The sequence below is a fragment of the Myotis myotis genome, unplaced genomic scaffold (assembly GCF_014108235.1).
Source record: "Myotis myotis isolate mMyoMyo1 unplaced genomic scaffold, mMyoMyo1.p scaffold_m19_p_11, whole genome shotgun sequence".
NCBI lineage: Eukaryota > Metazoa > Chordata > Mammalia > Chiroptera > Vespertilionidae > Myotis > Myotis myotis.
In genome coordinates this window covers 6,248,909-6,262,593 of record NW_023416315.1, presented here as the reverse complement: position 1 = coordinate 6,262,593, position 13,685 = coordinate 6,248,909, and the positions used below count along the sequence as shown (strand labels likewise).

At 42.2% G+C, this 13,685-nt stretch overlaps 1 protein-coding gene across 3 annotated transcripts in view; it reads right to left on the bottom strand.

Annotated features, from left to right (window-relative positions):
* Nucleotides 1-5,699: 5,699 nt before the first annotated feature.
* Nucleotides 5,700-13,685, bottom strand: part of LOC118665935 (probable C-mannosyltransferase DPY19L2) — a 45,730-nt gene continuing 37,744 nt past the window's right edge. For 2 of the 3 annotated variants that reach the window (XM_036327341.1, XM_036327342.1), the window contains 3 exons: nt 13,151-13,250; nt 11,743-11,868; nt 5,700-7,398 (listed from right to left, as the gene is read on the bottom strand). In XM_036327341.1, coding sequence (XP_036183234.1) covers nt 7,248-7,398; nt 11,743-11,868; nt 13,151-13,250 — 377 coding nt within the window. In that variant the 3' untranslated portion in view covers nt 5,700-7,247. The remainder of the gene's footprint in view (nt 7,399-11,742; nt 11,869-13,150; nt 13,251-13,685) is intronic. The other variant, XM_036327343.1, reaches the window with a different exon arrangement.

Here is a 13,685-nt window from a genome sequence, read left to right as displayed (position 1 = left end):
AGATCGAGGCATTCCCACTCAGTAAAGGGGGAAGGAGGAGGGAGGGTTCACTGGTCATTGTTATTCTTGCCTTGTCTTTCCAGGGCTTCTCCACCAGGTGGATACATGCGAGGTTAATGCAGTGGTTCTCAACCTTCTGGCCCTTTAAATACAGTTCCTCATGTTGTGACCCAACCATGAAATTATTTTCGTTGCTACTTCATAACTGTAATGTTGCTACTGTTATGAATCGTAATGTAAATATCTGATATGCAGGATGGTCTTAGGCGACCCCTGTGAAAGGGTCGTTCGACCGCCAAAGGGGTTGCGACCCATAGGTTGAGAACCGCTGAGTTTAAGGTGAAGTGTTTTCTCTGGGAGAGGTACCCAGAGCTTGTCAGGGGCGTGGCCTGTGAGTCCGCCTGTGTCTCCTTTGCATAATGATGCAGTGTTCGTGTTCTGGAAACTACCTCACTGCTCCTGCCACCATTACCTGTGATGCTTCCTGTCACCGCTGGCTTGGAGGTCTGCTTCCTCCTTGAAGGCAGAGGATTTATCTCTGCGCTCCGAGCTCCTTCCTCTTCCAGGCACAAAGCAGGAATGTGGTCACTCTTTTTTCAACTGTCTGACGTTGCCTTAAACTTGACTTTCAGATTCTTGGCACGAGTGACGGCGTTTTTCTTGGCTTGTTAAACAAACCTGGTGATAAGAACACATCACTCCTGTCGGCGTGCTATCCGGCCATCCCAGGTCCCTGGGCCCCGAGATAAGGGTCAACGCTTTGGCAACGTGGGCGTCCTGGAACTGTCTGTCATGATCCCCCCGAATCTTCTCCGCTTCTGAGACCTGAAACTAAACCCGGGGCGGCCGGATGTCTTTCGATTCAACCAAAAGCTATTAATCCCCATGAATAGATCGAAATGGGGAATCCGAGTCACCCAGACTCAGAGTGGCCGTTCCGACCTCACTTTCCCTCGGCCGCGGGAAATATCATTTTTCCCAGGGACAACCGCTCATCTTCACTCCTGCAGAAGGGCATCCTTCCAGGTTTCCTGACTTCCTGTCTCTCAGACCGAATTAACAACCACACATGTGGCCTGCCACCTTCATGACATCACTGCTCCCACAATAGCCTTAAACGAGTATTTTAGTTTAAGAAAAAAAATCACTTAAAATGTTCTGGTGTATGAGTGCGGTCAAGGTCATTTCATGCTATTTTCCAAGGCTTTATTTTACACTAGAGGCCCGATGCATGAAATTCGTGCAAGAGTAGGCCTTCCTTCCCCCGGCTGCCAGCACCGGCTTCCCTCTGGTACCTGGGACCCGGGCTTCTCTTGCAGCCCCGGCTTCGTCCGGAAGGATGTCCAGCCTAATTAGCATATTATGCTTTTATTATTATAGAAGATTATTATAGATACTTGGGGAACTTGGCATCCGAGAGGTTTCAGCAAGATGTCATCTCAGTCATTCACCTACATGTTCCAGATCGAGGGCCCACCTGGTGTGGCTGAAGGCTCCGTGCATCTATGGCTGGGGACAGCGCCACCCCCTCAGGCCTCCCCAGAAGTTCACTCTAGCACCCACTCTGTCACAGAATGGCCTCCGAGGGGAATCTGATTCTCTGCAGGGAGTTTTTAATCCCAGTGAACAGGTCAATGGGGAGTGCTTCAAGGCCCGCCCTCTAGACTCCTGCTTAATGCACACCCTGGGCACGAGCCATGTGGCAGGGCCCCTCGATGGTCTGCACGGAAGAAGTCAGAACTTACCCCAAGAGGAAGCCCAATCTTCTCAAGGTTGCCAGTGAGCCTGCTGCAGGGCGTCAGCCAGGAGCCTCCACAATGCCTTTAGCTCCAGGGAATTTGCTGCTGATCATGGGAATAGAAAGAGCAGGGTGCTGCTGTGGGCGGAGCTCCTGAGTTTACAAAACACCCTGTTGGCCTGCTTCCCTGTCCCTCTCTACTGGTGTCCGATGAAGGCCGCTTCCCCTGCCCTTGGGTCAGCCCTGCCCTGCACCCCAGGCCTACACCAACCTGGACAAGGTTTGGGACAAGGAGAGCTGGGTAACTGCTTGGGCAGCAACGTTTGTGACAGTCCTTGGGATGACCTCTGGACGCCAAGGTCTTTACCTGCAGGACACCTACCTCATTTTCCCAGGGTCTCAATTCTCAGCCAGCTCTCCTCGTCCTTTGCCTCCCTCACCACCTGATGCCAAATATAAAAGGCCGTCTCCTGGGTCCCTTCCTTCCTGGATCTCCCGTTCTACCCCCTCCCCTTGTGAAGGGCGTCCACCCAGGCAGTTTGGTGCGATAAGGAGTGACTTCTCCTTCTCACTTTGCTCTGTGTTCACTGGCGAGACGTTGGTCAGAAGCCACACTGTGGAGGTCTGGGTGCTTGGGGTTATTTTATACCTGGAGGGAAAGTGCACCTGAGTAAATGCAAAGTTGTAAAACTTAGCACCATGGGATACCACCACACTCCAGCACCAGCAATTCTGCAGGATGAGCTGCAGGCATATATTTATGCTGTGTGCATGTTCTGTCTGCAGCATAATGGCTTCTTAAAATTAAAGATATTCCTCATCAGAGAAATAGCACAATAGTGACGCTTCCCCAATGGGCACAGCCAACTATTGGTAACAGACTCTAGAAGGCACCGGCAGTCCCTAGAGAATAAACAGGCTGCTGAGTGGAGAATAGGACCCCACCCAATTGCGCCAGCTCAGTGCTGACCTGTCTTTAGCAAGAACCACAACAAAAAGAACAAACGGCAGCCTCTGGGCACTCCTGTTTCATGTGCGTTACATGTGTTACCTCGTTTTTCTCTTTAAAAGACCATTTTGAGCTGTTAAAGGACAGAGTTCAACCAAGTAGATTTAAAGGTCTAAATGGACTTTATGAAGCGATTCATGAATGGAGCAGCAACTAGAAGGGTACTCAGCGGGGTTGTGCAAAATGGAAGGGTTTTATAGGGAGAGGGATGGGGCAGGGTAGCTATTCACTAAAGAACAGAAAGGATTGTTTTTGAGACCACAGTATCTTTTGGGGGGGGTTTACTATGCAGACCCCCTCTTCTTTCCATAGGGCATGGAGAGGGCCTATATGACAGATTGCCTTACTGGTGTTTACCAGAAAATTCCAGTCTCAATAAGATTCTATTTCTGGCAGAGGATGAAACAATTAGGTCAGCGATTAACCCAAGGCATGATATCAAGGACTCAAACACAAATGATGCCATTTGGGGCTGTGGTTTTTCCCTTTAACAGCGGGGTGCAGGGGTGGGCAAAAGTAGGTTTGTAGTGTGAGTACACAAAATATTCTTGCACTATTAATTTACTATAGCATTATTTGTATTACAACTATAAACCTACTTTTGCCTCCACCCCTGTGTATCTTTTATATCTCCATTTTGCATAGGAGAAAATGTTTAAATGTTAAATTGCCCAGCTGGTAAGTGGTAGAGCAGAGATTCAAACCCACTCTTCATCCACATACTAATATTTTGTATTTGGTCCCCAGAACACCCTACACAGAGTTTGAGACCTAAAAGATGTGTTGATCCATTTGGGGGAATAAGTTAGGTATGTAGTAGAAACAGCAAACAGCAAAAGTTACCCAGTGGAATCACCCACCACCCTATCTTTAATTTTTCCTATATTTGGACCAGTTATTTCCTATATTATTCCTTCATGCAACATTTACTGAGCATCTACTCTGTTCCAGGTACTGTGCTAAGTGGAGCACAGAAATAAACCTGACGTAAACCCTATGTTTAAGTAGCTCGTATCTCAGTAAGAGATTCCCAAAGCTACAGAGGTGGTTTTTCCATCATCTAACAACATGGCAAGGGGAGTGACATTAGCAGACCACAAAGGGGATGGGTCAGGCAGGCTTCCTGGACAAGGAGACATCTGAGCCCTGAGATAAAGGTATGAGCAGGAAGAGGAAGTGTGAGGAGAGCAGGTAAGACTTGAACAGGCTGAGGGGACAGTGTGAGCACAGGCAGGAAAGAGGGATGGTGGCGATTGCAAGCAGCTCCTTGGTGCTGATGTGAGAGATTGGGAGTGTCAGCCATCCTGGACAGGAGGTGGGGACCCCAGTGAGAACCTCCTGAGGCACCAGAGGAAGGAGACGTAGAAGAAATAGTAGAGATGTGGTGGGCAAAGGAGAGGAGAACCAGGAATTACTGTCCCATCACTGCCCGCAGAGATCATCACAACACAAAAGAGGTGTAGTTCACGTCCTTGAGTTCTGTTTCTCTCTGGATTTCTCCCATTTTCTCTTAAAACATGCAAACTAGACCCTCCACACTTTTCTGTACCTATTTCATGACAAATGTTACATTACACAGCCAGCAGATGGCGCTAAGTCTAAAGAAATAAATATTTTGCCTACTAACGGTTTTTATTTTTAAATATATTTTTATTGATTTCAAAGAGGAAGGGAGAAGAGAGAGCGCAACATCTATGATGAGAGAGAATCATTGATCGGCTGCCTCTTGCACGCCACACACTGGGGATCAAGCCTGCAACCCAGGCATGTGCCCTGACTGGGAATGGAACCATGGCCTCCTGGTTCATAGGTTGACATTCAACCACTGAGCCATGCTGGTTGAGCCCCCTTAATGGTTTTTAGTGTGTATCTCCTTCTATTTATTTTAAAAGATTTTTTTTTATAAGACAGCACATCCTTTCACCAAGTATGGGAATAAACAACTATATTTTAGCTCAAGATAGTTTTGCTTTTTACAACATTGTGAAGAGAGGCTGACAAAGTCCAACTGTTCATTTAAAATAGCTGGACTTGGCGAGAGTAATTCTATGGCCATGCAGTGTGTACACACAATACCTTCACGGGTTGCATGTCTGGACTCCGCCGTTCTCAAAGGACTTTCCTCCCTTCTGGGAGGGTCTGGACCTGCGAGGGAGGCCGAGCCTCTCATGGCCACACCGGCACTCTCCTAGCAACAGCTACTGTGAGCGGTGAAAATGGTCACCTTTTAAAAAAATAAGAACACATTTCATTTGTATTTTTCCTATTTATTATAGAACCTGGGTGTTTGATAGACAAAAACTATCAAATACACAGATGTGCTTGGTTGCAAAAACAGAATTCTTATCATATGGGGGTTATAGTCCAGTATTCCTGCTTACTGACACAGGATAAAGGCAGGGCTGTTTGGAATTCAGAGATAATCCACCATGTAACTTGACATTCCTGAACTGGCTATTCAGCGAGTGGGGAGAGCGAGCACAGGGATATAACATTTGTGGAGTCCTTTCACACACTCTTACTCATCCTCATAATGACCCTTCCAAGTAGGTCCTGTGAGTTCTGATTGACAGGTAAAAAACCAAACAAAAACAAAACAGCTGCTCAAAGTTAAGAAACATGACCTAGCTTAGCACAGCGCCTGGCATACAGCAAGCACTCAATTAATACCTTTTAAATGGATGGTAACACACCTAGTAAAGGAAGTGTCAGGATTCAAACTTGGACCCACCTGGTTACAAAGCCCATACTATTGCCATCACACACACTGCCTTGTGTGTGAGACTAAGCAGAACTGTTCTAAAATGGCTAAGAAGTATCATTGCCTAATGTACACATGGTTAATAAATCCAGGAACCTGTGGTTTCTACCCTCGAAAACTATTTCAATTTCAGGACACACACTTGGTAAAGGATGAGGGAAAAGAGAAAACACACAGAGAATCTTCAAGGTTTCTTTTAATTTTTAAACATACATAGCACATGAAAATAACAAATCCGTATTAACACATTATATCTACATGGGACATTTCATGAGTTAGTACAACTTGTTCCATTTCTTTGTTGTTGAATTCTGCCAACTTTAAAAAATGTTTCCTTTAAAAACACCATCCAATGTGTTACATTAATCCCATGAATGTTAGGTGTCTCTTTTTCTTCTTTGCCTCACACACCAAAACAAATTTGAAGGAGCTAAAATAAAATACGGCATACTTTCCTAGCTGCTTTATATCCTCTATTAAAATATTTACAACTATAAAAGTTGAAAAATAATTTTATTGGCTTTCTTGTATATAATCTCCTACCTACTATATGTGAGCTAATCTATGGAAGTCATTTTGTTACCTCAAATATAGAGGGCCAGGAACATAAGGGAATTACAAAAATTCCAAGATGTTAATTTAAAATAGATGTACACTAAAAATACTCTAGATGTGGCATATTTAATATACAGCAAGGTGTGTTTATGTTTGCATGTAGCATCAATATCTTCAAGATAACTACCCCTTTTCAAAGCATTATTCTTGGGTAGGTTTTATTTTAGGGAGAGAATTTATAAAACATCACCTTTCTCATTGCAAACCAAAATAAATAAGGGCTTAAAATATGTTATTACAAAAGAGGGTGACCAGAAAGAAAGATTATGTCCAATGAACTATGCCCTACAAGGTGAAATGCCTTTGCCTCATTCAAGATCTGGAATCTTAAAATCTCATTTGATAAACGTAACTGGATTTTCCTTGCCGATTATGTTTAACCCAAAAATCATGTCACGTATGATAGCAATTTTTATCTGGATATTAAAAGAAAAACCACTGTATTCTAAAGACAGATTGATAACTTGTTGAACTTAGGCTGACAACTAATCAGTGAAAAAATACTTATCTGGTTGGATAAAGAAATTCGAGAAGTTCAAAACATTACAAAGTAAGCTGTTCTTTAAAAATACTTAACTTGAAATGATAGAAAGTTATTAAACGCGATAAAGACCTTTCCTGAAGGCTAGTAAAAGCCGGAAAACACCCTGAATAGTGGCCTGCTTATAAGCAATGTCCTCCCAGAGGCCAGAAGTCGTGCTATCAGGACCTGAAGCATCACTTCAGGAACAGCTTCCGTAGATCCAAGTGGTTTCGAGAGTCTGGACACCAGTATGTCCTGGTACCAGAGAAAATCGGAAGCAAGTCACCTCATTGGATTCAAAAGGACATACTTATCTTTGATTTATTAAATAATTGTCCACATACATTTTTTTAAATGTTAAGATGACCATCTGTCCACATGGTATGAAATAAATTATTGAGATGACAAGCTTAACAAGGCTGACATTCAATGGGAAACAATGAAATAATTTGCCCTTTAATAATCAGAAACACTAGATCATTTTACTGTCTTTTTCTTGAGGGTCCCTTATTAAAGATTGTGATCTTATTCATGTAAATAAGCCAAAGTGATTGTGTTCGATGCACTTCTCTGGGCCACGGTGCCACGGGCGGCCACCGCCTCAGGCCACCTTCAGCACCCGGTACATGCTGTTCTGGAACACCACGGTGAAGTAGGGCCGGGCGTCCTGGAGCAAGGTGCTGCACAGGGGAGGGTTCGCTGCATTGGAAGGGTCTTCCAAATCCCAAATCTCAAGCATGCTGCAGCCAGGCCTGGAGACAGGGCACAGTAAGCCACGTTAGCACGGCATTCACACCCAGAGGAAGCAGAGACACATGTGGAGAGACTAATTTTTCAATAAACTGAAGATTTTAAGGCACCATTTCAAAAAGCATAAGTTCAATAGAGATAAACATATGTTGCATTTTCACGTTCCACTTAATATGTTACTGATCTAATAAAGGATCCATATACGTTCAGAACTCTGTATTTAAAAATTCATTTTCAAAATAAATATAAATCAATATATTTTCTAAATGATATAACCAACCAAACATAAGGCCCATTAGTAGTGGAATGAGACTTTTTTTTTTTTAAACACCACCGCCCCCTTTCTGTGTTTTATCTGTTAAAGCAAAGGACCCAAAACTTCAGCAACAACACTTACATTTTAATCATAATTGCTTAGAATATGGCATTTGCAAGAGCCATTTTAAGGCATGAGTTTGATAATTTGTTAGTGGAATACCATCATATTCTGCCATAGGTGCCCATGGCCATCTGGTCACCACATATACACATGGTGTCTCTCGATGTACAAGAGAAAGAGACTGACATGGATCAATTGGAATCCAAACCGGAAAGAAAAACAACTCAAATTAATATGCTCAGACTAATCACATCAGTTAATATAAGTTTTGGCAACAATTCAAATAATACCTGCCAAATAGGGTAGGTATTGTTATTCCTACTTTATAGATTATTAAGGAAACATTGTGAGCAAGTACTATATTCATATGGTGCACCACTGCTGGGGTCCAACCCCAGCAGGTCCAGGGATCCCCAAAGGTGTGGACGGAGTTGGCGAAGAAGGAATGACACGGAGACAGCGTTCAGTTGATCAGCAGCCTAGCCAGGATCTCCAGCCAAGTTCTGGTCTGGATCTCCAGAGAAGTTCTGGTTAGGATCTCCAGCCAGGTTCTGTGTCCATGTTGTCTTGCTAGGTTTTCCAGGCAGGTTATCCAGGTTCTCCAGCCAGGTTCTGTAGCCAAGTTCCCTCGCTCGGTTCTCCAGCCAGGTTCTGTCCAGGTTCTCCAGCCAGGTTCAGTCACTAGGTTCTAGTCAGGTTCTCTTGCCAGTTTCTGTAGTCAGGTTCAGTCCAGGATCTTTTACCATGTTCGCTCGCTAGGTTCTGTCTCTAGGTTCTGAGGCCAGTTTCTGTCCAGGATCTTTTGCCATGTTCTCTCCAGCGAAGTTCTTCTGTCTCTAGAGAACATTCTGTGTAGGTTCTGTGCCTAGGTTCCATCTCTCTTGGTTCCGTATTCTAAGTTCTGTCTTGCTGTCTTATTACATCTGTATTTATACCAGTTGATTCAATCCTATCAATCTCTATTACAAAGGTTAGGGCATTTCTTATCTCCATTCCAGGGAGTAAAGATTATGTAGCTTAAGCATGATTATTCGTAGTTAAAGTGATTAATTACCCACCTGGCACTAGTTAAGAGGTTTTATTCCCTCCCTAACTTCAGGGGAAAATCCCTACCTGGGGAAACACCCTTTCTCAGAGACCTTGGTTAAAACACATAGTGCCAAGAAGGTGAGCAAACATATTAAGAACAGTATGCCATATATGCCATGTCCCTTGAAACAGCAAGCATGGACCGGCTCCCGGCAGTTAACTCCTTATTCTTATTTGGTAGCCTGTAAGGGAATTGAAGATTTCCAGAGACTGCTAAAGAGGGTAGTTGTATAAAACATTACCATGTTGTAAGTGGGATAGGAATATCAGTGAAGTCATAGAGATTAATGTACAAAACCTCTGCAAAGCCCTAAAGACGTGGCTCCCCCACCCCACCATCTTCCCTGACGACTTGTTTTCCTGGAGTAGAACAAGTGATTAGCATATTTTATTTGTGCTGTTAATGCCAAGCCTGTTTACCACGACTGGATTTGCCTGATTGGTGGCGTTTAGTACAGTGCTTGGCACTTCTCTATGGAGCTCTTAGACGTCAGCTGTAAATCATCTGCTCAGCCTCCCTGACTGTGAGCTCCAGTACCTCCCACCTGGTGCACTGGGAGCAGCTTCCACACACTCACCATATGCGGGCAGAATCCTTCTCTGTGTCTGGGGGCAACACTGCAAATTAGAAGGTGAATTTGTAGCAATCTGGGCAGCCCGTCACGTGTGCAAATCCTGTTCCTTGTCATTGGAATTGTGTTTGTAAATCCCTATACACCCAGGTGTATAAGGCCCATTAGTAGTGGAATGAGACATTTTTAAAAAGTTAATATAGTTCCTGATGAAACTCATGTTCTTGAGCTTACGGTATGAAAACATGTAACACAAGATAGGAAAGGGAAGCTCTGATGCCAGGTTTGTTCCCCTCAACCCTTTCCCATTTTGGTGGCTCTATGAGTGAAGTGAATGAAGTAATATTTCTCACTAAAGAATATTTTCCTTAGTTTCTTGACTATATTTATAATAGTGGTTTTGCAGGTTTTGACTGCAAAAACCAACATCTGGGCCTATTTAAATCCATTTCTACCAACCTTTTTCCTTAGTATCGGTCACACTGTCCATTTTTTTTTTCTGGTCTGATAAATTTTGGGTTGGAAACTGGACACTAGAGATTATAAATGGTCATGATTCTGGACTCTGTTTTGTTCTTGTGATGACTGTCAATTTGTAGTCAATTAACTTGCCTGGGTCCCCAGTCGTGCACAGCAGCTATCTCTGCTCAGGATTTTCAGATTCTAGCTATCATTAACTTGTAAAAATTCTTCATATACAGTTTATCTGTAAGTCCTTCATCAGGTATATACACTGCAACTGTTTTCTTCCAGTCTGTGACTTGCATTTTCATTTTCTTTTGAGGAAAAGATTTCAATTTTCATGTATACAATTTACTTCTATTTTATGGTTAGTGCTCTATGTTCTAAGAAATCTTTATAATTTTAGCTTTTACATTTAGTTCTGCAATCTATATCAAGTTAATTTTTGTGTGTGGTACAGTGTGGGTCATGGCACAGTTTTTCTTCTATACAAATATCCAGTTAGATCAGCAACATTTTTGAAAAGACTCCTTTTCTTTCAAGTAAAAAATATTATTTTTCATATTTCCTTTGTTGTGTTTTCTTTGACCCATAAGTTATCTACACATTTATTGCCTAGTTTCTATTATGCGCAGATTTACTAGGTATCTATTTATTACTGATTTTAATGTAGCTCTGTACAATTTCATGCCCTTTAAGCCCACTGAGGCTACTTTCACAGCCCAACATACCTTCCCTTTCCATGAACATTCCACGCCCCTTTAAGAGAACATGTGGTCTTCACGCCCCTTTAAGAGGACATGTGGTCTCCAGCTGTTCCCTTTCGTGGCCTACATATGCCAACCAGATCAGGGTATCTGGTACTGTTTGCTGTTCAGATCTTTTATATCCTTGCTGGTTTTTTACCTACTTTTCTCAGTAGAGAATGGAATGGAATGTTCACATTTCCAGCTATGATTGAAGATTTGTGGGTTTTTTTCTTTTAGCTCTGCATATTTTTACCTTGTATTCTTTGAAGCACTACTTAGATGTATATACATTTATAATTATGAATTTTTTTGTAAATTAATCCTTTTGTCATTATAAAATACCTATCTCTGTGATGATAAGCCTTGTTTGAAGTCTACTTTGTTTTATAAAATTTCAGTTAATGTGATATGCACACACATGAACATTACGATGTTCCTGCTTATTTTGCGAGATGCCATTTCTCCCTAATATATTTACTAGATGTTAAAATGGTATATAAAAATAAGCTACTAAAATTTCTGCACTTAGCTTTTCAACACTGTTATAGCCTAATTCCCAATTATCCATAGGAGAAATGAAAATGTTCAATGTTGGGCTTAATACAACTAAGCACTTCTTAGATCAAGGAGTCTTAAAAAAGCCTCAAGATATTCAGTAAACATTTTTAATTTTATGATTTTTAGAGATTCAAAATTCATAAATTTAAGTATTTTAATGAAAGTATTTTATGTCCTTTTAAGCTATGTGAAATTTGTCTCATAATCATATAAATCCAATGTAATTTGGCTATAGTAGCAAATGCTAATATCGCCTCGGCTTAAATTAAAACCTCTATTTCACACATCTAATAATAAAAATTATCATAAAAACTTGAAAAATCTTTATGAAAAAACATTTAAGATAATACATTAACTCAAATACCCTAATTTTTTGAAATTAAATTCTACTAAAATGATAATTTGTTTTCCTACAAGAAACAGTTTTCAATAAAATATTTTAAAATTATTTTAGGATAAAAATTCTTAAAGAATCAGGACTACTTTAATAAAGTAAAACCACTGTTGCTTAAAAACATGTCATAGGCTCATACTCACTTAGTTCTCACAACACACCACGCCTCTTCTAGAATGTAGTAATTCACATGTAACTGCAACAACTTATCCCTCACTTCTTTTGCAGATTTTCGACTATATACGCCATACACTATTTTTGTCCGGGCCCTTTAAATTTAAAAACAGGTTCAAGAAATTGTAATGCATAGTAATAGAATGGAGTGAAGAAATTTCGCTAGCAAATTGAAATCTCAATGCTTATTGGGTGGGGCATATTTATATGGCCCCCAATAGCAAGAATTATTTGGGGGGGTGGCAGTTTCCACACTCCTATTCCGCACATGCTAAAACGTACAGCCGTTTGAATCTTCCATGTACTGCTGGTTTATAAACCGGTTTAGGGTCTAGAGTTACAGAGGAGGATGATCATTCAGAATATTAAATTTGCTTTGTATAATTCATTAAATCATTATTCTGGCTCATGCAATACATTCCGATAGAGGCTAACAAGAGTGAAAACATAGATTTCAGTGGACAGTTTCATCTATAGCAGCTCTGGAAAGTATACGAGTTGAAGCTGAAGGCAGGGAACAGAACATTCATTCAGTGGGTGCCCAGGGTAGCAGTCAGACAAAGCACCTTCACAGAAGGTTGGGAAGCAGGGATGCTCACCAAAACACGGTACACACATGGCTTAGCCCTACCTGGGAGTTTTTATGAAATTCTGAACACTTTGCCATTTACACATAAGATATTGCTTAGGAGTTCAAGCAAATGGGATGCCCAAACTCCACAGCCAGACATAAAACTTTAAATAATTTAAAATTATACCTTTAACAATAGGCCAAAAGTATATGCAAAGGAAAAGATTGCCCTGACAATTACTAAAATGATTTCTGAAAATCAGTCACTTAAGAAAAACATAATTTTCAGATGTCAATAGAAACTTGAGGTCCCAAAACCACTTAGCAAAAGAATACCCTGAACTTTCATAAAAGCATGTAATACAGCAAATTCCATGTACTTTCTCTGTTAAAAAGGCTCGTCACTGGCCCCCAGTAAGGCGGAGAAGGGTTTCTTAAATCAGGCGGAGGGGCTGAGTCCAGAACAGGGACTGGAAGAGTGTGGCCAGCTCAGCTCCTGGAGGAGCTCCTGGAACGCGCGCACACACACATGCACACGCACACACAGAGAGGCTAGTCATAAAGATGTGACACATTTTTCATTTTGTAAAAACTGGCTTTTGCTTGTGTCAGTTTCCAGGGCCCATTGAGCCTGCTTTGGAGTCCAGAGGCACATGTCATCTCTGGACAGTCAGTGCACATTTTTGAATTTCCAGCCTGGACATGAGGATGAGAGCGTGTGTGTGTTCACGTGTACAAACTTTTCCCCAGTCCTGAGAGTCAGCACAAGTTGCAAGTGTGTCTGAACTATCCCACCAGCTGCCAACCTCAAGTCCGCGTCCTCGTAATGTGGGTGATTCACGATGGGGCGCAGCGTGGACAGCTTGACACTAGCCATGGTAGGCATGGCGCCCGCGAACACGGCATCTGAGAAAGAAGATTGCCTTCCTTAGTGACAGGCCTTGAAGAAAACCACAAGTTACTCATCTATCACATTTGAACCCAAATGAAGAACAAGAAGTACATTTAAACAATGACCACTGGCCCCATTCTCTCTTTTCATTCAATATCAACTGACTGTCCACTGTGATAACAGCCAGACTTTGTTAAGTGCCATCCCGGTGCCGGGAACTGTGCTAAACATTGCTACTGGGATCACACGGTTTAATTCACACAACTTTACACGGTGGGTCTATGTGATTCTCAGCCTGTAGACGAGGAAGCTGAGACACAGCAAGGTTAAGCGACTTGCCCAAGACCACACAGCGGGGACGTGTCAGAGCCCCCTCCTCACCCCTCACCACAGCTCCCGCGGCATCAGGCACTGTGCTAAGGTAGAAAGAATTGTGGGATTTCATATCT